The sequence below is a fragment of the Cibotium barometz genome, chromosome 44, assembly GCF_041138505.1.
Source record: "Cibotium barometz isolate CiBa-2024 chromosome 44, ASM4113850v1, whole genome shotgun sequence".
NCBI classification, from domain to species: Eukaryota; Viridiplantae; Streptophyta; class Polypodiopsida; order Cyatheales; family Cibotiaceae; genus Cibotium; species Cibotium barometz.
In genome coordinates, this window is record NC_141089.1 from 38,925,483 (window position 1) to 38,950,512 (window position 25,030).

Here is a 25,030-nt window from a genome sequence, read left to right on the forward strand (position 1 = left end):
ATCGATGACTGATGGATTTGGCAAGGATTTTCTATGCATTTCCCAAGAGGGTGATGGGGCGCCACTATTGAATCTCCAAGCAGTCATCACCCTCCTTCGGAATCAAGTGAATCAGCCCTCGGAGAGTCCCTCCAGCATGTGTCTTGAGGCCATGATCTCATTGAAGGTGGCCATGAAACTGTCTTCCAAGAGATCCCAGTGGCGCAGAAAGAAAGTGACTGGCAAGCCATCCTCGCCTAGACACTTGTCCTCTAGAAGAGGGCTTGGAGGTTTGGGGGCACCACCTCCCGTGTATGTTGCCAAACTCTCCCTTGCCACCTCCACCTATGGGGTGAGGGGATCTACTAAAAGGAGATCTTCCTCTATGGTACTGTCTAGGCTCCTCAGCCTTCAAATTACGTCTCTTGCGACGGTGAGGGCATGTTGGCTCAAAGAAATCATGAGTGACCTTGTCCCCTGCTTGAGTCCAAAAGGAGGCCTTGGCATGGTATCGATACACCGCAGTATCCTCGATCGATCGGATCTTTGTGCGGGTTGCTGAGACTCCACCCATGGACTGTCTAGGGTCTTCTCTTCTAGGCGTTGGAGGGAGGCTAGGCCCCTGTGGAGACTCCTCTCCTAATCTTTTAACATGGTGAGCATGGCCCGAGGTGGACTCTAGAGAAGGGTGCTCATGTCCTATGGTCCAGTGTCGAGCGTTGTGGCCACCTCTCCTAGCCTAAAAGTGAGAGACTCCCAAATCTCCTCGACTCTGCTGGCAATCTCTGGGTCCTGGACCAAGTAGTCAGGGATGTGTATACTCTTGTGACGCTCTGGTCTCCATGTGTCCTCCAGACAACTGGCGAATGATCTGACAGTGTGGTTCCTGCGAGAATACCAATCAAGCCACCTCTGTTGCACGCCACTCATCCACATAAAATTTGTCAATGCATGAGCGATTTGGTCCCTGTATCCTCTGGGCTGAGCTAGAGAAGGAAGGCTTCTCGGTGTGTGACCAAACGTTGGTAAGTGCCATGGATCCTGGCCCCTCAGGGAGAGGACCCAAGCCGTGTACTCACTCTATGTGATAGTATTGAGGCCTCCTCCCTTCTTGTCCTTTGGGTCCTCCATCACGTTAAAATCTCCACCTCCACACCAAAAATCTGCCTAGGGAACTGCTTGCCTCACGAAGGCCCAAAATTGAGTCCGTCCTGCCACCCTATTGGGGGCATAAATGTCGAGGAAACCCAGGGGACCAAAAGGTAAGGCTACGTCCAAGCAAGATCTTCCCACAGGGGGGTGCCGGGAATGCACAAGGGAGGATAGGGGGCGCGGGGGGGGGGGGGGGGGGGGGGGGTTCTTCCATCACACCCAAGGTAGTGGAGCGGTGGTACTCTCTTTCCCCCTTAGCGTCGCAATCTCGAAGAACTCTCCAGCCTCAACTAGAAGGCATCTTAGGAGACCATAGTCCACAGGCGCCCCTATCATGAGGGGGGCCACCCGTAGTCTCGGGGGGAAAGGGAAGTCATTGGGGAGGCTACAATAGTCATCTCCACACGTTCTTTTTTGATGTATCCGTGGCCTTGCCGGGCGGACTTATGTGAGGGTCAAAAGTGGCAGGGAGAATGCACAAGGGAGGATTGGGGGGGCGGGGGAAACTTGGCGGACAAGCAAAAAAGTGCAAGGATCTCCTGGACAATGCGGGGGGTGGCCACATCATCCATCTCCTTGCCAAGAACTAAATGCTCACAACGGCTGCCACTGGCCAGTGGGAACCCTAATCCATTACCCAAAAGTGTGTGTGTGTGTGGGGGGGGCGGGGGGAGTGTGCGAGAGCATGGTGATTTCACTTGCAGCACTCCAGGGGGAAGAGGGGGGGGAGGGGGCAGTGTTGCATAGAAACGCGTTTCATACACTTTTGAAACGTACGAAACGTTTCTAAACGTTTCGTACAGTATGAAACGCGTTTCATACAACATGCAGTTTTTAAAAACCTTAAAAAACGTTTTCTTTCTTGGATTCGTACGGCGCATATTATCACGCTTCCCAGTGGCCGCCGCATGCGAGTTCGCCGATTTGCGTGCCATCCTTCTTGTCCTTCCATCGCATCTGTCGACCCCCAGCTCCTTGGTGTCCTTGGGCCTTGTGGAGGTCTTCCAAAGGGGTAAAGTCCTGTTTTGCTTTAAGTTGGTTTTCTCTGCACAACTCACAAAACAGCACACCTTTTTCTCTTCCATCAATATTTATGGCATATCTTCCACGGTGTCGCACTTGCAGGGCCAACAATCTGCATTTATCCTCGTCTTGTAGGATGCCTCGAACAGGTGATTCTCTTTGGAACAATGTCACCTTCGAGTCTAGATATGGTGGCTCAGGCTCCGGAAAGTGGAAATGCAACTTTTGTGCTGATAAGCACCATGGCAGTGTCACCAGGTTGAAGGCACATTTCTCACAAACAAAGGGTTTCGGCATTGGGCCATGTAAGCATGTGCCACAAGAAATCTATGATAGCCTCAAGGCTTGGAAGGCCATGCAGCTAGGTATTCCCCTTGAGGATATCCCCAATCTGGGAGAGCCTGAAGCACGTCAAAGTGTCTCCAAGAGGACTCGCAGTATCAGAGAGGAAGATACCAGTGGTGAGGTTGCAGGTGGTGTTGCAGGTGGTTCTAGCTCGGCACCTCGAGCCAAAAGAACTAGTCTTCCAGTGTTCAAGAAAGGACTTGTACAGGCAGGGATGCAAAAGGCTGCCATGAAAGAGGCAACGAGGGAGTTGATGAAGTTGTTTATTCAATGTGGATTATCCTTCCACATTGTCAGGACTCCTCGATGGAAGAAGGCAATGAGAGCTATCTCCCGCATTGGGTGTGAGTGGGATGGCCCCTCCTACGAGACATTGCGCACTACTGAGCTTCGCAAGGAGCAACTGGCTGTGGAGATGGAGATGGAGCCTCTCAAGGCCACTTGGGCAAAGTATGGTTGTACTTTGCTTTGTGATGGATGGACAGATGCGCGGAAGAGAAATGTGTACAACATGCTTGTGTCCTCCTGCAAAGGCACAATGTTCATTCGTGCCATAGATGCATCGGTGCCAGGGATAGTGGTTACAGGGGAGTTCATTATGTCCCACATGCGCCAGGCAATCAATGAAATTGGGCCTGATAACATTGTGCAGGTGATCACGGACAATGGGTCCAATTGTGTATCCATGGGCAGGATGTTAGAGGAGGAGTTCCCCAAGATTGTGTGGACACCTTGTGCAGCACACAGCCTTGACTTGATGATTGAGGATGTGGGAAAGCTTGATTGGGTGAGCCATGTATTTTCAGCTGCATCTACCATGGTGAACTTTGTCACAAAGAGGCCAAAGGTTTTGAGCATGTACAGGGCCAATAGTGATCTTGAGCTTCCAAAGCCCTCCAAAACTCGGTTTGCATATATGTTTATTGTGGTGGAGAGACTAGTGAGAGTGCGACATGGCTTATTACGCACTGTTGTGTGTCGTGAATGGACAGCATGGGAGGACAAGGATGAGCCCAAGTCTATAGCATTCTCTCATATGGTCATGAGAGATACTTGGTGGCAGGATGCAGAGGGACTTGTGAAGGCACTTCAGCCCATGTATAGTGTCCTTCGGCTCACAGACATGGAGGGAAGTACCATTGGGCTGCTTTATGAGTTCATGGACAGAATTGGTGAAGCTCTCAATGATTTCACTACCTTGTCGCGTGACAGGTGCTCACCCTTGGGCTTTAACTTTAGTCTTTGAGTTATTTTATAAATCTTGATCTCTTATGTGTGTCACATGTTACATGCAGAGTTCAAGATATTAAGGAGATCTGGAATCGGCGTTGGGATTGGTTTCATAGGCCAATCCATGCTGTTGCTCACATTTTGCATCCCCTTTGGAGGAATGAGGAGCAATGCCTCAATGAGGAGCTAGAGTCAGGATGGATCGAGTACATTACCAAGTTGATGGGAGTGGGAGGTGATATACAGCTGATGAGAAAGCTCGAGGATGAGCTTCTCATTTACCGCAACGGTAGCCATATGTTTGGGCGAGCTACTGCATTGCTCAGGGAGACACAGTTGGAGCCAGTGTCTTGGTGGGAGAAATACGGTATTGGGACACCCAACTTGGTAAGGTTTCTTGATTCTTGAATCTTGTATCTTTGTCTCGTGAGTCCTATTCTTTCAAAATCTACATTCAAATGCTACTCTCTTTTTGACTCTAACTTAACATTCTTTTTTGTGCAATGTAGAGACGGATTGCACTGAGAGTTCTCTCCCAGGATTGCAGTTCAGGGCCTTGTGAGAGAAACTGGAGTACATGGGCTCTTTTTCACACGAAAAAGAGAAATAGACTGTCCTCAGCACAATTGGAGAGGCTTGTCTTTTGTCATTGCAATCTCCGATTGCTAGAACAAAAGGGTCATCCCATTGAGCCTCGCCAAGTGAATCCAGATAAGATTGATATCATGAAGTGCAGGGAGATTCCCGATATTCCTCAGGAGGAGAGAGACATCTATTCTATGCTCTATGAGGAGATCATGGCTCCGGCTCGCACTACACGATCTTCTCGAGAGGCTAGTACTAGTGGTGCACCTGCACCTCTAGAGGATGAGGCCTTTGAGGACTCGGCTACCGGCAGTGACCTTGAGAGTGAGGCTGCAGAGGCAGAAGATGCAGATGAGGATGAGCATGAGGATGCAGAATCCAGATGAGGATGCAGATAGTAGCTAGCAGCTGCCAGTATCATTTTATTTGGACATGTTATTTAGTTTGAACTTTGGACATGTTATTTATTTTGATCTTGGATTTAGAGTCATGAATCATCACCCACGTGGTGATGCTTTTGATTTTTGTTTAGTCATCAGTGATCACCCACGTGATTTGTGATATCATGATATCTTACGTGTATTCTGTTTTTATTGAAATGAATTCAATGTGGTCTCTTAAAAGTTCTGTCAATATTTTTTTCTTTTGTATATTTCAAGTAAAAAATATACATGTTTTTTCTGTTTTGTATGAAACCTTTTTTTACCCGTTTCTTACCTTTTATGAAACGTTTCAAAACGTATGAAACCCGTTTCATACCTGCCGTTTCTGAAACGCCTGGCAACTATGGGAGGGGGGCACCAGCATGGTGATCTCCCTTGGCGGCGTCGTAGGGAGACGGGTTGCAGTGTTGCAACAGATTGTCTGCTAACGGCTAGTGTCCTGTTGAGCCTGGGAGGGAGGCTGGGCTGCAGGCGTCGGCTGGTCAGGAACCTCGGCCCTGGTCTTAGGCCCTTCATCACCTGCTCTCACTAGTCCCGCCTATGGATGCCTCGGGCGGGGGTTGGGGGTGTGTCCTGTGTGGGCGTGATGCCGAGGGCAGAACCGAGCAAGGCGGCCCATCTACGTGCAGATGAAACACTGGCTTTGGAGAACAACGTACTCTAGCTGTTAAAGAATCGGGTCGCCCTTGAGGCTCAAGAGTGCAATAACCTCCGGAAGCTCCTCCGAGAAAGCTATGCCGACTCTGATGGACAGGATGCTTGTTGTCTTGGCCCCCACTGATGTGTCCGTGTGCAGGGACTCCAAATTGATCATCCAATCGATTGAAATCAGTAGGTGATATTCCTTCCGGAGGCCAGGGAAGCAGACTGTCACAGGGAAGCCACCTACCAGGGGGTTGGATGCCGGGTTGAAACCATGGTGCCATCTTGCAAGAAGAACACCTGAGTGCTGCATATCGCGTCGCTGATGAGGGCTGCCTGCACCAAATCCCAAATTTGTTTGCACGCTAGGTGGCTCCCAACAATCTTCCAAACCAATGATGAGGCCACGAGGGAGGATACTGTTGAAGTTAAGAGCTAGAGGTCCGCTTCTGAAAATGAGTAAGTGATGGCGGGCTCGGCCGGGGATGACGGAGCGGCCGCCATGGAGTCCTTGTGGAAGGTGAAGACCAGAAGCGCCTACTCTTACCGATGAAGAACAACCCGGAAACTAAGCACTTGCTCGGAGAATGATGGGGGATGGAAGAGGGAGGGCTAGAGAGGATCGGGGAGTGTGGTAGAGAGGCAAAAAGGTGCACACAAAAAACAGGGGTGCAGGGGGAAAGTGGGGCTGGCAAGGCTCAGTTGGGCAAAAGGGTGGGCTGCAGCACTGGCGGAAGGGCAGGGGCGGCAGCTGAAAGAGCTGCGTGCAGGTCAAAGAGGGCGTCGCCTAGCACAAGGGAGGGGCTGGAGGAGGCCGGGTGGGTGCCGAGGGCTAGGTGATGGGGGGAGCAAGGAAGAAGCTAGGCCAAGGGCGACTGCAGGTGCACAGGGGGGAAGTGGGAGCTCCAGCTCGGTAGTCCAGGTTCCATGCATGTAACTCTCTTAACAAAGTTTCCTCTTCAATTGGACTGGTGCCTGCTTGGTTAGTTTCCCCAAATTGCCCTCCATAAGCCCAGTTCACCAACTCAATTCTATTTGAGTTCTTTTTGGGCAAGTTCATCCACTTGCCTACCATGTGAGTTCCTTCTCACCAACTAAGGGCTCTACACACATTTTGAACCTTAGAAAGACTTTTTAAATTCAACCTTACAATAATCTTCCCAAGCAATAAAATGGTAATGAGCACACATACCTTGTGAAGAGCATATCTTCATGGTCTTAGCTCCAAACCTGAAATCTTCAGGCCCACCTTTTTCTTCATCAACCCAAGCACACTTGACTTCTTATTTGAGCTGAAACTTATATATATTATATATATATATTACCAGCTTGTGATATATATATATATCACAAGCTGGTAATAGAGAGACTGAAGGACACTCTCACAGAAAAAGAGCAGGAGGTTGCCAAAGCACTTAAGGACAAGGAAGTGGCTGAAGTCAATGACAAAGTGCTTAAGGGGGTGGCTGAAGCAAGTATTGCAGGACAATATCAAGCTAAGGCAAAGGTAAAGGAGCACAAGGATGACAATACCTCTTTATGTACTAAGCTGGCTGCCATGCATAAGGAGTTAGATGCTCAAAGAGAGAAAATGCAGAAGCGACAGGCTGAAAACCATACTAAAGATGCAAAGATGTAGGATGCTCAGATCACTCATGAGCTGCAGCTTGAAGAAGAGGCATGTAAGCAGGAAAAGTTTACTCCAACCTAATATACGGCGAAAGCAATGAAGAATAAGCTGAAAATCCGGATTGCAGAGCTGGAGACATAAGAAGACTCCCTCACTACACAAGTGGCAAACTTAAAGAAAGAACGGGGGCAAAGTAACCAAGACCATGCACTAGCACTTCAAGGGTTGAATGCCAAGGTATGCCAAGCTCAAGTCGAGGCAAGGGCCTTGCAGAAAGAGAAGGAAAACATGCTTAAAAGCTTCCAAGTGGTGCTTGGTCAATAGTCACAGGGGATGGGCATTTTTAGACTCGGGAATGTTGGGGATGGCATCATCTTCCCGTTCCCCGTCCCCATTTCGCGTCCCATGTGACTATGGCTTGGTCATATGGATGAAAAGCTCAAGGCTGGCCAGGAAGACACCAACAAGGTACATGCTATCTGCACAAACACTCAAAGCTGAGCGAGGACAACAGCTGGCAGAAACCAACAAGAAGAAATATGAAGACCTGCTGACAGCAAGGCAATAAAGAGAAGATGTATCTCAAGCATAATGCAGGAGCATGAGAAGCAGGTCATCTCTTTGGAGCAAAGTTTATATGGTGAGAAGCACAAGAGAAAGATGCAAGGTTGGACCAGCGTTTTAAAATAAGCCTTGACCTTGGCTATAGTTCAGTACTATGCATCAAACAAGGAATGAGGCACGGGTTGGATTTCTCAAGAGGTAGGTTGACATTCTTGAGATGCATGAGCAAGACTCCATGAGAGAGCATCTTATCAAGGTCAAAGACTTCAGAGAACAACTGTTGAATATAGATGAAATTGTACCTAAGCTCTAGGATTTTAAAAATATACGGTACTGCTGCAATGCGATGGTGAAAGACCTGAAGGGCTAGCCCTCCCCCATTCTCCTCATAAGCCTTGATCGCTCTAGCCTCTGTGGCCCAAGCGATAGTGCCCCAAGTGATGATCCGGGTCGATGCCCTGTCCATAGCGAAGATGCGGAGAATCCACTGCCAAATCTGTTGAGCCTTTGGGCAATCCCAAAGGCAATGTCGTTGAGACTCCTGGTGGTGGCCACACCGCTGATCGACCTTCCACTGCTAGCCATGTACCGATTGCCGAACTCCTGTGTAACATCAACCAAAGTAAGAGTGATCTTTCTAGGTGTCCCATAGCCTCTTCTTGAAATCTGAAAGGAAGCGCTGTGATAGGCCCTCTGACTGCCAATGCATTGTTGCTGCCAGTGTGCCATCCCTCTTAGGCATCTGGATCCTGCGGCCTAGCCGCAGTGTATATGCAAAGAAGGGGGCGTCCATACTCTCCTCCCGATCCACAGGATTATGCCAAGTCCACTCTCTTGGGTCCCACTGCAGTTGCGTGAGACTCCCAAATCCATAGCCGCCATAGTCTCTCCCTGGCCACCTTGGCCGGTGCTAGATCTATGTGCCATGCTCGTGTCCGAAAACCGATCACCCTCATCCTCTGCAAGGTGCAGTCTTTGAAATCCTCGAAGGGAAGGACTGATCTCTCTAGTGTGCCGTGAGATCCAATAGAGAAAGTGAGTAGACCACTGTCCTCATTTGCTCCATGCACCGCCACAAGGATATCGTGTCTGGTAAACACTCCTAACCACACTGCGGGGGTCGGGTCTGGAATAGGCATCAGCCACTCCTGATGGATAGCTGAGTTAATATCGGATGCTGAGCCTATCTCGACCCCGGATCCCTGTCATGCCTCTCTCTTGCTCCTTCAGGGGTAACTGTCTGTGTGCAATCTAGTCTCCAAGAGACCAAGCCGGTCGCGTGCTCAAGGCTCCCAAGATACATGCGGTCGGGCCCCCAGCATCTGGCCATTGTGTAAACGGATCAAGGGGATTCCAAACCAAAGGCTGCGAGAGCCGCTCCTCTGAGGCAATTGGAACTATCTGTTTGAGGGCATGAGATGCTCCCAAGCCCGAAGTAGACTGGTTGCAAATCTGTCCTCAAAAGCTGGGCTAAAACCATGGGCTATCATCTCTGTGAAGATCCATCGGGTACTCTGCGGCGACCACGGGCCCCCAAGGCTCGGAGTGCGGCTGAAATCCGGGCCAATAAGAAATCCTTCTAGGGCTCACCACTAGGGAGGAGTCCTCTGACAATCAACTTGCCTAGCAGGGCACGGCTCTGAATAGCGGGATCGATGAGGCCAAGACCCGCTTTGCTACGTGGCTGGATGATCACTCGCCATGCCACCTTGGCCCTGGCTCGCCTCCAATCACTACCGGCCCATAAGAAGTTCCAGATCAATTGCTGAACTTGGCTAATGCATGCCCAAGAAAAGGCCCAACACAAAGTGATGTACCACATGGTGGCTAGGAGTACTTGGTTCGCCACCACCACTCTGCCTACTAGGGAAAGCCTCATCGAGCTCCAGTATAAAAGCTTCTTCCGAATACTCAGAAGAAGCGGGGCTATAGCTGCTGCTCGGGAGAGATATCAATGCCAACCTGGTAGCCAAGATATCGAATTGGAGTGCCCCTCGGGATCCATTGAAAACCTGAACTGGTCGCCAAGTCGGGGTAGGTGCTGAGCCTACCCAAAAGCCACACGACTTGTGCCAATTGATCTGTGCTCCTGAAGCGTGGCAGAAAACCTCGATCGCCTCTGCGAATCTTTGAAGATTCCCCACATCTCTTGCAAGGAAAGCTGCTATGTCATCTGCAAACTCTGAGTCCAGAAGCTCCTCCTGCGTGCGGAGAGGAAGTTGCAATCCCTAAAGCACGATCTCCTGGGCGGAGAGGAAATTACTTTTGGCCTTGGCAACGACTAGGAAGAGGTAAGGTGCCAAAGGATAGCCCTGTCTATCAGACCGGAGAGGGGGAATTTGTCGCCGCGGGCTCCCTGAATGAGAACCTGGTTGTGTGAGGCTGAGTATAGCCCTTAGACTCCACGAATCCACTCCATGGGGAATCCCATCCGGCTCATAGTGACCTCCAGACAAAGTCTAAGAGTAGCACAATGAGGTCCTGCTACTGCATCTTGGCCGAAGCTATCGCCTCCTAGAAGGTGAAGATGTTGACCAGAATGCTTCGATCTTGAACAAAGCCGGTCTGAGTGTCGTGGATCAAGTCTGGGAGAAAGGGCTGTAGCCTCCTGCTGATGGCCTTAGCCAAGATCTTATAGGCTGTCCCTAGAAAAGTGATGGGTCTCCACTGCCGGAACTCCAATCTGTCACCACCCTCCTTGGGAATCAAGTGAATCAAGCCCTCTGAGAGCCTCTCTGGCATGGCACCTGTGATCATAATCTCATTGAAGGCAGCACGGAGGCCACCTTCCATGAGGTCCCAATGGCGATGAAAAAATGAGACTGGAAGCCCATCCTCCCCCGGGCACTTTCCCCTGGGAAGTGCCGTCACTGCCTCCGCCAACTCCTCAGTAGTAAAAGGTGTCAATAAGAATGACCAAAGAGAGGGGGGAAGCACCTCCCTCGTGTGCCGCTAGACCCTCTCTGGTGCTTCCACCACTTGTGGAGAAACTGGGGCACCAGTGAGGAGGGATCGAAAAAATTCCGTGGCAATGGCTCTCACTTGGGAGGGATCTGAAACAATAACTCCATCCTGGCCACGCAACCTGCAAATACCGTCTCTTCTCTTGTGGGGTCAGCTATCTCAAAGAAGTTCCCTGTGACTCTATCTCCTAACTGAGTCCGAATTGGCATGATACCTGTCCTCCACCCTCCTCTCCTTTATGGATCTAATCTCCGTGCGAGCGGCGGCAAGCTGACTCTCGATCCACTGGCTATCCGGGGACCTCTCTTGAAGCCCCTATAGAGACGCTAGACTCCTCTGCAAACTCCTCTCCTACTCTCAAAAGCCCTCTAATCGGCTCTAGGTTGCCTCCTGCAAGAAACAGTTGATCTCCCCTAAGCCCTCATCCATTGTATGCGCAGCAGAGCCTGAAAGAAAATCGAAACCCGCTCATATCAGCTCTATCCTGCTACAAATCTCTGGGTCGTGAATGAGACTGTTCGGGATCTGCGAGCTCATCTGTTTGTCATGCCTCCAGGGGTCCTCTAAGGACAGAGTAACCAGGGCGTGGTCAAAAAATGAAGTGCCTGCCAAAATACCAATCATACCCCCGTCGCTACAGGCCCACTCATCCACGTAAAATCTGTCAAGTCTAGAGGTTGGGGCCGGTGCTCCTCCTATCCGATGTCAAGAAGCAAAGGCTCGCAGGGCTACGCCCAAACTCTGGAAGATGCCATGGGTCTTGTCCCCTAAGTACTCTGCTCCTGAAATTGTGGCCGTGCCACCCCCAAGTCTGTCCTTTGCTGCCTCTATCATGTTGAAGTCACCACCCAAGCACCAAAAGTTAGCCTGAGGAGGGCCTGCCATACTGAGCTCCAAAAGAGGGCTCTACCTGCAGTAGCGTTCGGAGCGTAAACGTTGAGGAAGCCAACACTATCCTCTCCGATAGTAATGGTAACCCACTATGCACGCCCGGGGACGATGACTCCTGAGCCAGATGCTGCTGGAAGTAGTTGCTCAATGACAAAAATACACACCCCTCCCTGCGTCCTAGAGGGGCCGAAAGATGGGGGGCAGAAAGTGTGACTCCTACTTGGAAGAATCTTCCCGCATCTATGGGTGCGCCCCTCTGAGAGGTGATGCTCCTGGAGGAATAAAATGTCTATGGGTCACCCAACCATGGCTCTCTGGAGCTCGTCTCATAGGACACCTCGTCTATGAAAGCACTAAGGCTCCCCTAAACCCTGAATGTTCCATGTAACAATCCGCATATCGGTCTTTGTGTGATGCGGCACTAGTGGAACTGTCCTCCACTCGAAGAGCCTTGGGCGAGGATTTAGACGGGGAATAATGACAATCCGTGCGAGGGCGAAGGCACGCCAGGTGGGCACTAATCTTGTCCTCCATGTAACCCCACTCTGTACAAGTGCGAGCGTATGCATGCTCCGGACTCCATTTATCACAATAGAGGTATCTGTAAGAGGGGGGAAGAGGTATCGTGACGGAAGTATGCATGAAGACAAAAAGGAGCACCTCCAAGCTGGAGGCTACCATCTGCCCGCTCTGTCCTTGATGAGCTGAACCTCCAAGCTCCATCCTAGCCAAAGGCTAGAAATGGGTGAGAATGTTGGTGAAGCGAAGATCCAAGAGGTGCTGGGAAAGCTCAACTGCCTGGCCCTACATGATAGCTTCTACCATCTTGGTATCCCACTTTGTCCCCGGGGCTGCACTGAAGGGGAAAGAGAAGATCATCGCGCCATTATTTGGCATACAGGGCCTAGAGTGGCGATAAACCACACATACCCGAAAAGGGGCTACTGTCTCCTTGAAAATGTCGGTCCTTTCTGTCGGCAGACATCGGAAGAAACTATAATCCACTGGCTATCCCAGGATCCAGGGAACCCCACCTGGGGACTCTGGCGGAAGAGCCCTCGTGGGGGAAGCGCGGGGGGGGGGGGGGGGGGGGGGGGGGGGGGTATATCTTAGCAAGGAATCGGTCGCCATACTGGTAGGGCAGGAGGGCCCTCTCTGGGACTGGCAAGGGCGCGTCGCCAACGGGAAAATCCTGAGATAAATGCTCATAACGGTTCTCTGATAGAACCAAATCCTCTTGAGATCTACCAGCCTGGCGCACGCAACGACGACGCTCAGCTTGGGTGGTCGTCTGGCAGCCCTGGCGCGGGCCAGCCGTCCACCACTCTCCAGTAGCTGGGTCATCTAGATCGGGGCCTGGGGCTCTATTGCCTAAGGGCCGCCTGCTGCTGAATTGTGGCATGCACTCTTTGGGCATGCTAACTTAAGTTAATGCGTCTGCAAAAGCATAATATGATTGAATGTATGCCCATGTTGAGATCCCTACAGATCGTGGATGTGAGGGCTGCATTTTGGGCAAAATGCATCGAAATGCCTTCCCTCGTGATGGTGTGGTGAGAGCTGAAATTAAATTACAGCTTATACATAGCGATGTTTGTAGTCCGATGAGGACTCCATCCTTAGGAGGACAGTTGTATCTTGTCACTTTTATTGATGACTACTCAAGATTCACATGGGTGTATCCAATCAGCCCATAAATGAGCCTTATGGACATACAGGAGTTGATGTAGCTGTAAGGGATGAACGGACAGCCATACAAGAGGCTTGAACAGTCCATAGATGGGTGATCCATACCCTTCAAGAAAGCAATCTTGGTGCTCCTTTTGAGAGCAGGACAAGGGCAGCAAGAAGAGATGAATCTAGCAGGCATGAAGTGGATAATGTTTGCATGGGTAGCATGTTTGATTCTAAGGAACCGTCCTCTTATGAGGAGGCTCATGGCAATGAGCATTGGGAGACAGCCATGCAGGAAGAGTATAGTTCCATTCAAAGAAACAATACATGGGAAGAAGTGGACTTGCCTGCAAGCAAGAATGTGATTGGTACAAAGTGGGTGTATAAGATCAAGCCGAATGGATCCATTGATAGGTACAAAGCAAGGCTGGGTGCTAAAGGCTATTCCCAAGAGAAGGGGATAGACTATGATTTCAAAAATGACACCATTCGAACAGTAACTGCATTGGCAGCTCACCATGGTTGGAGTATGCACCAGTTGGACATGGTGTATGTACAACAACCTTTAGGCTTTGTGGTTCTAAGACGTGAAAGCAAAGTGTCTTTTAAAGAAGGCACTCTATGGTCTCGAGCAAGCTCCTCAAGCTTGGTATGAAAAGATTCATGCACATTTGGCCAGCCAGGGATTCCAGAATAGTCCCTCTGAGAGTACTCTTTATGTGCAGAGAGATCGATCAGACATGCGGATGATGTGATCTTGATAGGGAATAGTGAGCTGAAAATTTCAGCTTTCAATGGTGAATTGCAGAAGGCATTTGAGATGACAAATCTTGGTTGGTTGCATTTCTATTTGGGCACACGGTGTATGCGGCAAGATGGTGGCATTGTTATGTCTCAATCAAAGTTTGTTTGGGGGCCTTTAAAAAGGCTTTGCATGGAGGATTGCAAACCTATTGCCACATGAGTTGAGATAGGTATATAGCTTAATAGCTTCAATGTAGGTGAGCCTCTTGATGCTACCATGTATAGCCAGGCTGTGGTATGCCTTATATATTAGTGTTCGACACAGCGAGATATAGCTTATGGTGTTTCCCTGTTGAGCAAATTAATGCATAGCCAAGGGACTAAGCATTGGCAAGCTGTCAAGCGCATTTTCAAATACCTTACACTTAAGGATTGTTCTATGCCGCGGGGGGGGGGGGGGGGGGGGGGGGGCGGGGGTTATTTTCAGCTTTGCGCTTACAGTGACCCAAAATAGGATGGTGACTTTGATACACGATAGTCGACCAGTGGTTTTTGCTTTTTGTTGGGGAATTCTTCCATCTCATGGCTCAGCAGAAAGCAACCTATAGTGGCGACATCTTCATGTGAAGCTAAGTACAGAGCAGTCTTTACAGCCACGGTTGACTGCATATGGTTGAGGAGGCTACTTGGTGACTTGTATGCATGCCATCAGTAGGGTGCTACTTCCCTACTTACAAACACCCAGAGTGCTATGGCTATTCCTTGGAATCAAGTTTTTTATGCATAGACCAAGCACATAGAGGTACATTATCATTACCTGCGGGAGAGGCTTCATGCAGGTGATATTGTCCATCACGGGACAACCTAGCAAATCTCTTCACCATGGCACTGCGTTGTGAGAAGTTTGAAGCTTTTTGCAAAGCTTGGGCTTGATTTCTTTTGGGGATGTATCTACTCTATACATATACATTTTCACTACATGGGCGATTCGTAGGAGATATGCACATTTGTAGTGGAATTGTATGTAGGAGTTACGAGGTATTAGTGCTAGGCACACTAGGCCTTAAAGCATTTTAGTTTGAGTGATTTTTAAACCTTAGAGACACTCACACCTTCATAGGGACACATGGCACATTATGGTTGGATCCCTTTTCACCTTTGATGTAGGGGATTTTACTTTAGTTAATGAAACTCTCTCAAACACATTGATGTATGAGTTTCATTGACAACTCTAAGCTCTATCTGTGCTCATCAAGTTCTCTGCTCTATCTGTGTGTGTTGTATCCACGTGCAGCAAGCTCTTCATAGCCATACAAGCTAACATGTATCCATAGAATCAGAGTGCAAGAGCTATGGAGGGTGGAAGATATCCATGATGTGAGTGTGGAAAAGACAGATGAGGATTCAAAGAGAGAGGAGGTTCAATCCATGAAAATGTTGAGAGAGAGAGAGAGAGGGAGAGAGAGAATGAAATGAAATGAAATGTTATATTAACGTCTTCAAAAGGCCAAAGTGACCTATGAGACCAAAGTTACAACCATATGACATCTGATACACTATCTGGAAAAGAAAAGAAAGGACTGAAAATGTTAAAGAGAGAGAGAGAGAGAGAGAGAAAGAAAGAAAGAAAGAAAGATTTTATTAACGTCTTCCAAAAGACCGAACTCGGCCTATGAGACAAATCGGAGTACCTGTATGGGGTATCCTCTGTCATCCCAACAAAATGAAAAAGTACTGAATAAAAAAGCTGAATCTGGGTGTGCAGGGGATGGAGCTCTATTACTAGGAGAATGCAAAGCTATATGCATGGAGTATACAATCATGATATGCAACCTAGCTAGCTCCATCCTGTACCATACTGGGGGTATAAAATGGTATACATCAGTGAAGGGGGTGTCCACAGCTCCCTGAAGAACATGCCTGGGTGTGCTCTGAAGCGAGCCAGTCGCTCCGCACCCTCTCTGTGAAACTGAGCTCTGATCTCTGTCATCTCTCTCTGGTATAGGCGTGGTGTCCGAAAGCCAGGTGTCCTCTGTCTCCTGCGGGCTCTAAGTGTCTCTGCTCTCTGGAGAGTAATCCCCTGCCGTGTAGGGGCTGGGAGGGGTATGGATCTCTGGAAAAATGTAGTAATCTGTGTCTGTCGCCCCCCCTCTGGAGCTGTCTGAGCCTGTAATAATGTCTCTCTGTGGCGCTGTATGTCTAGAATGTATCTCCCTAGTATGCGCTGGTCTGCTGTCTCAAAGATCTGGCGTAGGGAATGTGGCTCTCTGAATAAAATGGGATATCTCTCTCTGATGGCTGTATATGCTCTGCATCTGCATACATAATGCTCCTCACTCTCCACCTCCTCTCTGCACAATCTGCATACCCTCTCCTCTCGGGGAATCCGTGCTGCTCTGCCAGTCTCAATCTCCAATCGGTGTGATGAAACTCTGAGCTGACCAATAGCCACTCGGGAGCCGTGTGGTAAAAAGCCCTCCATGTATCTAGGCCTCTCTATAAATCCATCATCAGTGATACTCATGAAGTGATCTCTGTAGTATAGCATCTTCGGTGGAAGAGGCTGTGTAGGCGATATCCATGTCTCTCGTGTATAGAGCTGCCATAGATCCTGTCTCAATACTCTGTTCCTCTCACTATGAGAGAGACGGATATGTGGTGCATCCCTGTCATACTGGAATGGTGGTAGATGATCCATGTCTAGGCCATGCTGTGAGAACCAATGTGTGACCTGTGCATACCATGATCCTCTGTCTCCTGCCTCAGCCAACTGTCTAGATGCCTGAAAAGCTCTGTATGATAATCTGTCATGTGGCATCTCTCTGAATCTGTCTAGCAGGCATATAGTCTGGAATATGGCCTCTACCATCATAGGAGGCGCAGCAAACTCTGCTCGGATAATGTCATGAGGTACTGACGGTTTGCTGCGTATCATGCGTGCCATCATGAGGGCCTGTGGTCTCTCTATCTGTGTCCACCAATGAGTAGCAAGGCCTGGCGCCCATACTGCTGCTCCATACATCAATGCCGGTGTGACTAATGTGTCAAATAGCCACCCCTTCGTCCGGGGCTCCTGAAAATGTGCCTGGTGGCACTGTCTCTCTAGCATAGCCAATGCTGCATATCCCCGTGTCAATCTAGCTCTGGCTGCTGAACCCATGGTAAAGCGTGTGGCTGCTGCAGAGAAGGTAACCCCTAGGTACACGTATGATGTCACCACCTCCACCTGGCATCCTGCGAGAGTGAATGTCAGCTGACTCCTGCCCTGTCTCGATGTATGAAAGACCATAACCTTGGTTTTCCCAAGGTTCACAGTAAGACCCCTCTGCGTGCAGAAATCATGGAGTGCATGTAGATGCTGCTGTAGACCACCTGGGGACTCAGACACTAATACAATATCATCAGCATAGAGCATAATATGTACTGAGGTACCTGCTAAATCCACTCCATCCCCGCCTCCCCGTGTAATGAAGTCAGCCACCTCATCAATGTATAACCCAAATAGCGTGGGGGAAAGTGGGCATCCTTGCTTCACACCAATGGTGCTAGCAATAGTCTCGGACATACCTCCTGGACATCTGACTCGCCCAAAAACCTGCTCATATAATGCATAGATGCCCCATGTCATATCTGCTGGTATGCCAAGAGACTGCAGGCGCTGAAAGAGCCTCTCTCGTGGTACTGTGTCAAATGCCTTGCGGAAATCCACAAAGCAGCAATAGAGCTTTCTCTTCCTCACTCTGGCCTGATCAATCATACATCTCAAAGTGAATACATGGTCAGTGGTAGAGAAAGCTCTCCTGAAGCCTGCCTGCCCTGATGAGCGTAAGCCTGCTCGCTCAGCATATAAGCTAAGCTCCTGCTCCAGCACTGCACCATAGAGTTTGGCTAGCACGTGGCCAACCATAACCGTCCTGTAGTTGCTCGGATCGAGCATATCCCCTGTTTTGTGAATCGGCACAATGGTGTGCATCGTCCACTCCGCAGGCAAACCCTCTGCTAGTGCCCTGTTAAACAGGTGTGCAAGAAAAGGAGCTAAAGAATCTACTGCATATATGAGATGCTCACCCTGCAGGCCCATATGGTCGGCGGCCCGTCCATGCTGTAGGCGGCGGATAGCTTCCTGTACCATCGAGTGGGTAAAGAAGCTAGCTGTGGTAGGTCGAGGCTCCTGTGGCTGAGGTATAGGTGGCTGCTGTGGGGCATGGTATAGACCCTCTGCATATGTGTGCCATGTCTGTGGGTCTGCAATAGGCGTCGGGGTCCGGGGCTCTCTGAAGTGCCGCCATGAGACAGGGCTATCTCTACTCATGAAGAAATGAAAGATCTCTAGCTCCTGTATCTCTGCGAAGGCCCGCCTTTTGCGGCGAGTAAGTCTCCTCATCTCTCTCCTCGACTCCTGCTCTGTGATGGCTCCCAAGGCTCTCTGTATGCGGAGTCGTGAGTATAGGGCTCTGCACTCGTCATCATACCATCTGTTCTGGGGCATAGTCCCAGGTCTCGCAGGCTCTCCTGAGTGTACACGATGTGGGAAGCTCTGTAATGCAGCCGTGTGTAGGAGTGATGCGAGCTGGGCTGTAATGGTATCCATAGATGCCAGGGGATCCATGAGTAGGAGTCCATCCTCTACTCTGCCAGTGTATATGTCTGCCATGTCATGTGTGAAGTAGATGGTAGAGAGAGAGAGAGAGAGAGAAGAAAGAAAGAAAGAAAGCTACAGGCCGAACTCGACCTATGAGACAAATCAATGTACAAGAGTCAATGTCTTCTGGATGTCCAGAAAAAAAAAAGGGACAAAATGAACATGAAATAAACTATGAAAGTACTGAGCTAGTGGGGGGGTGTGATGGATGGAGCACTACTGCTAGAGGCTCAGTATGCAACCTATATGCGTAGGGTATACAAGAATGCAATGCAAATCTGTCTAATTCCAACCAGTACCATAATGGGGGTGTAATATGTGATACATAGGCGATGGCGAGGCAAAATACCTCGGAGCATGATCTCCGGGTGTGTGTGTAAGTGAGCTAGCCGCTCCTGGATATGGTGCTGATGTCGAGCCCGTATCTCTGTGATCTCCCTCTTATGTAGTCTGGGAGTCTGGTAGCTTGGTGCTCTTGGTCTCCGTCTGGCTCGAAGGTCCGCAGTGTGCTGAAGTGTAACCCCCTCCTGTGTCAGGGTAGGCGAGAGAGAGAGAGAGAGAGAAATGAAATGAAATGAAATGAAATGATATATTAACGTCTTCAAAAGGCCAAAATGACCTATGAGACCAAAAAGGTTACAACAATTGGTGGATCTGATACAATGTCTGTGTAAGGAAAGCTAAAAACAATTAAACAACTAACTGAAACTGAAACAACTATGAGGAAAAGTACGGTACCAAGAGCTCCTAATGGATAACATGTGGGAGGAAAACTCCAGCAACAAAGGTAAGCATCATACACATCACTATCCAAAGATGTCTCTCATCGGTCGATGGCGGATATCCTCAATGTCCTCCATGGTGAGTACTCTGACTGGATGTCTCCCATGCCGTGCTAGTATGGTCCTGATCCTCTGTTGTAGTCTCCGCCGGTGTCGAGATGGACCTCTCATCTTGGGGCGCCTGGACCGCCCCAGCTCTATAGCCCGATCAATCAGTGTACCTCTGGTGCGGCGGTACTCTGGGGCTAGCTGCAATGCCTGCTGACCTGACTGCTCAATCTCCGGTCGAAAGAAGTCTGTAATCTGCCTCTGTAGGTGTCTCTCCCTCTCTGATCCCCTCCCTCTCAGGAGACCCTCTCTATGTCTACGCAGCTCTAGCAAGTACAATCCGAGGCATCTCTGATCCTGGTATCTCATGACTCTAGAAAGTGGTCCAAAGCCCTCTCTGAACAGGCAGTGAAAACGGCCTCGTATCTCATAATATACCGGACAGTGACATATGTAATGTAACTCTGTCTCTGGCTCCATCTGGCACAGCTGACAAATCCTGGCCTCAGCTGGTACTCCTCTGAATCTGCCAGTTTCAATCTCTAGCTGGTGTGAGGATGTGCGCATCTGACCAATAGCACACCGTACCCCATGAGAAAGATGAGTATCCATCGTGAGAGAGAGAGAGAGAGAGAGACCACAAGAGAGATATGTTGCACAACTCAAATGATACTCATTGTTGTAATGGAACCACCCAAGTACATGCTTTTATAGGCATCAAGCCTCATCTTTTGACCTAGACCTTAATGAGGGTTGTTCACACGCTAAGGGGGTGGTGCTCACACCATTGGACACACTACTAGACTCCGAAATACCCAACAAACCTCCCTTCAGAGTGATGGAGGTAATGTTTGGATAGCCTTCAAAATAGTCCTTAAAACTTCAACACTAGCAAAGAAACAAGACATGGTCCCCACTTCAAACTCAGAGGCTAGTAAGCATGGCTTAAAGGCCACTTAGCATGGCTTAAAGGACTCAAAGACTCAACAAGCATGGCTCAGAGGCTTAACAAGCATCATTTTTGCGAGACTCAAAGGTCATGTCTTTCTTGGAAGACAAAGATAGCCTACATTAGTATACCAAAAGCAAATCCCCTCGCTCTAAGCAGGGTAAAGAGGTAATGATGAAGCATTACAAAAAGAAACCCAATATATTCAGATTTTGGGGGACATCCTGGGTAGAGAATCCATGGTCTTCATCTCTGTCCTTATGTGAAGCTGTATCTCCTCATAAAGGGCCTCGTCTCGTGGGGCCATCTTCGTAATCCTTCGTGAGCCAGGGGACATGATTCCTTCCCTCGGTCTTTTGGTGCCTTCGTGGGGGTGTGAAATGTTGTCTCACCATCCTGTTCCCCCTCCAGGAGTTGAGACATGTCTCCCCTACTAGTTGCTGCCTTGGGGGCCTGAGCAAGGGTGGGTGAGGAGACCCTTATTGGCCAAATAGTCATAGGCCTAAGTCCCTAATGACTCCAAGCCTCCATGACATGAGGAAACCCCAAGACTCCATGGCATGAGGACATGGTGACAAGGTCATAAATGCAAGTGATCTTATGGCTACACAATCGTAGGCCTTTGTGACCAGTCTTTATGGTTAAGGAGGAGCATAAAGCAAGATGGTTTAAAATTTCAATGGTGGGAAAAGGGCCGGCAGTCAGAGGAGAGCAGTGAGCAAGGGTGGGTGGGAAAAGGGCCGGCACGTAGAGCACAGGGCAGCGAGGCAGCCTACAGCGGCGGGCAGAGCACAGCAGCGAGGTGGCCTGCGCACAGGGCAGCGAGGTAGCCTACAGAGGTGCGCACGGAGGCACTGCGCACGGAGGCAGGCAGAGGCGTGCAGGTGGGTGCGCATAGAGCAAAGGCGCATAGGTCATCTCAGCAGGCGTAAAGGCCAAAGTGGCCTAGCTATGAAAGGAAAATACTCCTACTAAGGTACAACAAAAGTGTATAATATCTACAACTAGCATAAGACTGGTGTAATCTACTCATCTCAGTATCTCTCTCATGGGGTGTTGTAAGATAGAGAGACTAAAGTGGTGGGGCAGTCATCTCCTGTGGCGGGTGATGATGGCTCTAATCCACCGGTGATGAAGCGGCGGCCGTGGACGAGGTCGTGGTAAGCGTGGGCGTCTCGCTCGACAAAGTGCTATGGCTCTGTCAAGGGTGACTCCTCCTGAAGGACGTCTATGGGACGTCTAGCTCTCCAAGGGGGTAGTGGAGGTCCTGGTCGTATCTACCGGGGTGGTCCTGGCCCTGAAAAAATTTGTCATCGCTCGCTGGCAGGGTGGATCCTGGTGTGCTGTCCTGGCTCGTAGGAGAGCCTCTCGATGGCGTCTGAGCTCCAATAAGAAAAGCCCCAAACACCTCTAATCCTCAAACTCCATCACATGTCGTAATGGTCCAAAACCCTCTCGGAAGAGACACCAGTATCTCCCTTGTATCTCATAGTACACAGTACATCGGCATATGTAGTGCTCCTCTGACTCCACTTCCTAGTGACATAGCTGACAAATGCGGTCTTCTAGCTTCATCCCCTCGTATATGTCACTCTCTACCCTCAGTTGATGTGATGAAGTGCGGATCTGTCCAATGGCATTGTGAATGCAATGTGAGAGATGGGTGTCCATGTATGTAGACCGTGTCACAAAGCCATCTGGGGAGAGATGTAGAAAATGGTTCCGATCTTGGCCAAGCAATGGCCAATCATGATGGTCCTGTAGTTCCTTGGTATCATGGGGTCACCACTCTTAAAGGTACAATAGTATGTGCCGACCAACTGTCTGGGAAACCTTCGCAAATGGCCCTGTTAAACATGTGTACTAGCAGTGGTGCCAATACATCTACGGCATGTGAAAAATGTTCTACCACCAGACCATCTTGGTCTTGGTCTTGGGCTCTTCCATTACGTAGTCTGTCAATAGCATCCAAAACCATCCAAATGGTGACAACAATATAAATGTCCCAAGGTCTATTTGTGCTCACTTTGATCCACATGTAGCATGCGTCTGCACCTCTTTGCATCACATGTACTGCCCCCCTAACTCCTCCCTTAACAATACTGCTACCCCTCCACTTCCTCTAGTCCCCCCTGCTATGCGTGGTTGGGGTCGACATACTGATTCCCATCTATACCCAGGAACCTCCGGTAATTTACTCCCTGCACTATGGTGTGTCTCTGTATACATGGCAATATCCCGGCCTTTGAAAGTGTCCTCCAAGTACCTTGCATCTACCCTAGGTCTCCATTGCAGTTCCACACCGATAACTTCAAGGTCCCGTAGGCCGCGCCCTGTCAGGATGACCGGCGCTCCCGGATGAACACTTGCCCATCTCTATATACAGCCCACTTCCCCTCCTTACGTGCTTCGAGCTTTTGGGGTTTTGTTTCCCGAGCTTGGTGGTCCATTACACACAAATGTTTCGGTCAGGGATTGGGTTTTCGGCAATCTTCAGGGTGCAATAGTGGAGGCTGCACTTGTGGATTTGTTTCATTTCTTTAGGTGGATTGGCTTGTGGCACATATGGCTCACCTGAAATGCATTCATCTTCGATGGCCAATCGATTGGGTATACAGGCCATATTGGATGAATTCCGGGTTTGCTGTTGTGGAAGCTTTCAGTAGTGGCTTCCGCGCATGTGATAGGCCGAGAGTTGGCCGCTTTTTGGATTCGGATCGTCCGCATAGTTCTATTGCGTGCATACTTGATAGAGGGTTTTTTCCCGATAGCATTGTCATTGCTCGGGAAAATGTATCGGTTGTCTGGACGTCTACTGTCTACTATTTATGTCCCCCCTCTCCCCTTTTTTTGAGTTTGTTTGTGTTCTAGCCCAGCTGTTGGCCATGAGGCCTGCGTACATTACCTTTGCATAATATCATGTTCTTACCTTTATGAAAAAAAGAAAGAGATGTTCTTCTAATATGTTTGGACCCATTGTCTCAGGGGTGTTAAGACAAAGTCTGTCTTTGTTTTCGTGAAGAAAGCCAAGTGTTCAAAGCTTGAATCTGTGTTAAAATTGAAGAGAATTTGTGATATCGAGCTTAAAGAGTGTTATTCTGATTAACTTTGTTGAGATAGAACAGTTATGAAGGTATGTCTGATGTCTTGGAATTCAGAGCTGTCTCATAATTGAAGAAGTTATCCTCTGCTGAGAGAATACGGTCAGATAGGGTCACAAGAGTATCAACTACAGGCAGCTGTGCGTCTAGGGGACAGCTGATGAGCTAAAAGGGTTGTTTTGATCTTTTTGGATTCAAGGGAAGTTATTTTGGGTTGAGTCTGACAGACAAAAGCCTGACACAAGTCAAACAGGTTTGTGGGCAAATTGGTCATTATGGATCAGTTGTGAGTTGATTATAATCAGTTGGATGTCTATAGAGTTGTATCTTTGTGTGGTTTGAGTGTTTAGAGGGTTTAGAGGTATTAGAGGACTCAGAGCTAAGGAAGTCTAATCCAGTTGAGTCCGCTGTTAGCCGTTAGCAATCAGCGGTCAGATCAGTCTCAATAGTGTCTTTGGTATCATATCTTCGTGAAATTAGAGAAACCTAAGGGTTAGGAGGATTCGGCAGACATAAAAGAGAGTTCTTGATCCAGGTAAGGCTTCCGAGCCGGTTGGTTCTGTCTCCGAAAGCAGAATCGGTATCGATTAAGACCATTTGGATTAGTGTCAACATAAGTTCCGCAGAGTATAAGGGGATGTTCAACATAGTTCTAGGGTTGAGAGATTTAGGCTAGCTCGACTAAGAGGACAAAAAGAGAGCAAGGAGGATGCATATTGAGATCAGATTTTGCGTCAGTTATCCGAGCTAGTGTACAGGCAGTTAGGGCAGACTAGTGTCGGTAGGGCGTAAGCAAAGGAGAATTGACAGGTTCTAAGAAGTTCAAGGTCAAGTGTTTATAGTTGGCTGACACTAGAGGACATTCTCGAAGAGAGGCTGACGTGTTTCTAATTGGGATCTGCACAGCAGGCATCTGTTCTAGGCTACAATCAGAATTTGATCATTTCTATGTCGGACAATTGAGGCAGTTTTCAGTCAGTTTTTTGTCAGCAGGAGGTCAGAAGAGGGTCAGCCAAGTGTTTGGTGAGCCCTTGGGGTTGTGGCTATAAGGTTAGCTGATGCTGGAGAATTATAGAGGATCTTGGAGGACTCATTTTGGACTGGAGATAAAAGGAGGATTTCGAAGGCAGTTTTCTGTCATTTCTATATTAGAGCTGAGGTGAATTCAGGTCAGCAAAGGAGTGGTAACAAGTGCTATGAAGTTCTAAAGCAAGGTTTTGAAGTGTGCTGATGTTGGCAAACAATTTTTTTTGCCTGGGGTCATCAGCTAGTGTCTGATTCGCGAGAGTCAACATCTGATTTGTCTGTGTCAGCTGGGAGAGATTTAGGTCAGCTTCTTGTCAACTGAAGTCAACTGAGGTATTTAGACTAAAGATCAAAAGTCTTGGTGATTTGATCTAACCAAGGAGGACAGTTGGAGGTAACACCCAAGTTAGATTGAAGGTGTAGAGGTGTCGATTTGTGTCAGCCCGGAGGTCAAAGGATAGAGTCTAAGCTGATTGGTGCCTCTAGAGTTGGGATCCTAGTGTCCTCAAGTTCTGATCCTCTTACATTTCCTTCTTGTGAGTCTGTTGGTGGTGTAGTAGAGGCCATCGCCCAGCCACCACACAACGTGAAGCGCAATTTGGATGTGTAGGGGCAT

The 25,030-nt window shown here is 49.0% G+C and overlaps 2 protein-coding genes across 5 annotated transcripts in view; both read left to right on the plus strand.

The window, feature by feature from the left end:
* Positions 1 to 25,030, plus strand: part of LOC147613264 (uncharacterized) — a 229,187-nt gene that overhangs the window by 194,554 nt on the left and 9,603 nt on the right. The gene's annotated exons all lie outside the window — the stretch shown is intronic.
* LOC147613266 (uncharacterized) lies at positions 1,919 to 4,753 on the plus strand. The gene is made up of 4 exons (XM_086782548.1): positions 1,919 to 2,143; positions 2,257 to 3,711; positions 3,795 to 4,116; positions 4,239 to 4,753. Exons 1-4 carry the CDS (start codon positions 2,040 to 2,042, stop codon positions 4,698 to 4,700), a joined length of 2,343 nt encoding a protein of 780 aa, XP_086638674.1. The 5' UTR covers positions 1,919 to 2,039; the 3' UTR covers positions 4,701 to 4,753.

Bases quoted from the DNA above. Each gene is read 5' to 3' on its own strand.
- LOC147613266 (XM_086782548.1), top strand. From the start codon at position 2,040: ATGCGAGTTCGCCGATTTGCGTGCCATCCTTCTTGTCCTTCCATCGCA. The intron at 2,144-2,256 runs GTAAAGTCCTGT...TCGCACTTGCAG, and splicing joins TGTGGAGGTCTTCCAAAGGG to GGCCAACAATCTGCATTTAT. The intron at 4,117-4,238 runs GTAAGGTTTCTT...TGTGCAATGTAG, and splicing joins GTATTGGGACACCCAACTTG to AGACGGATTGCACTGAGAGT.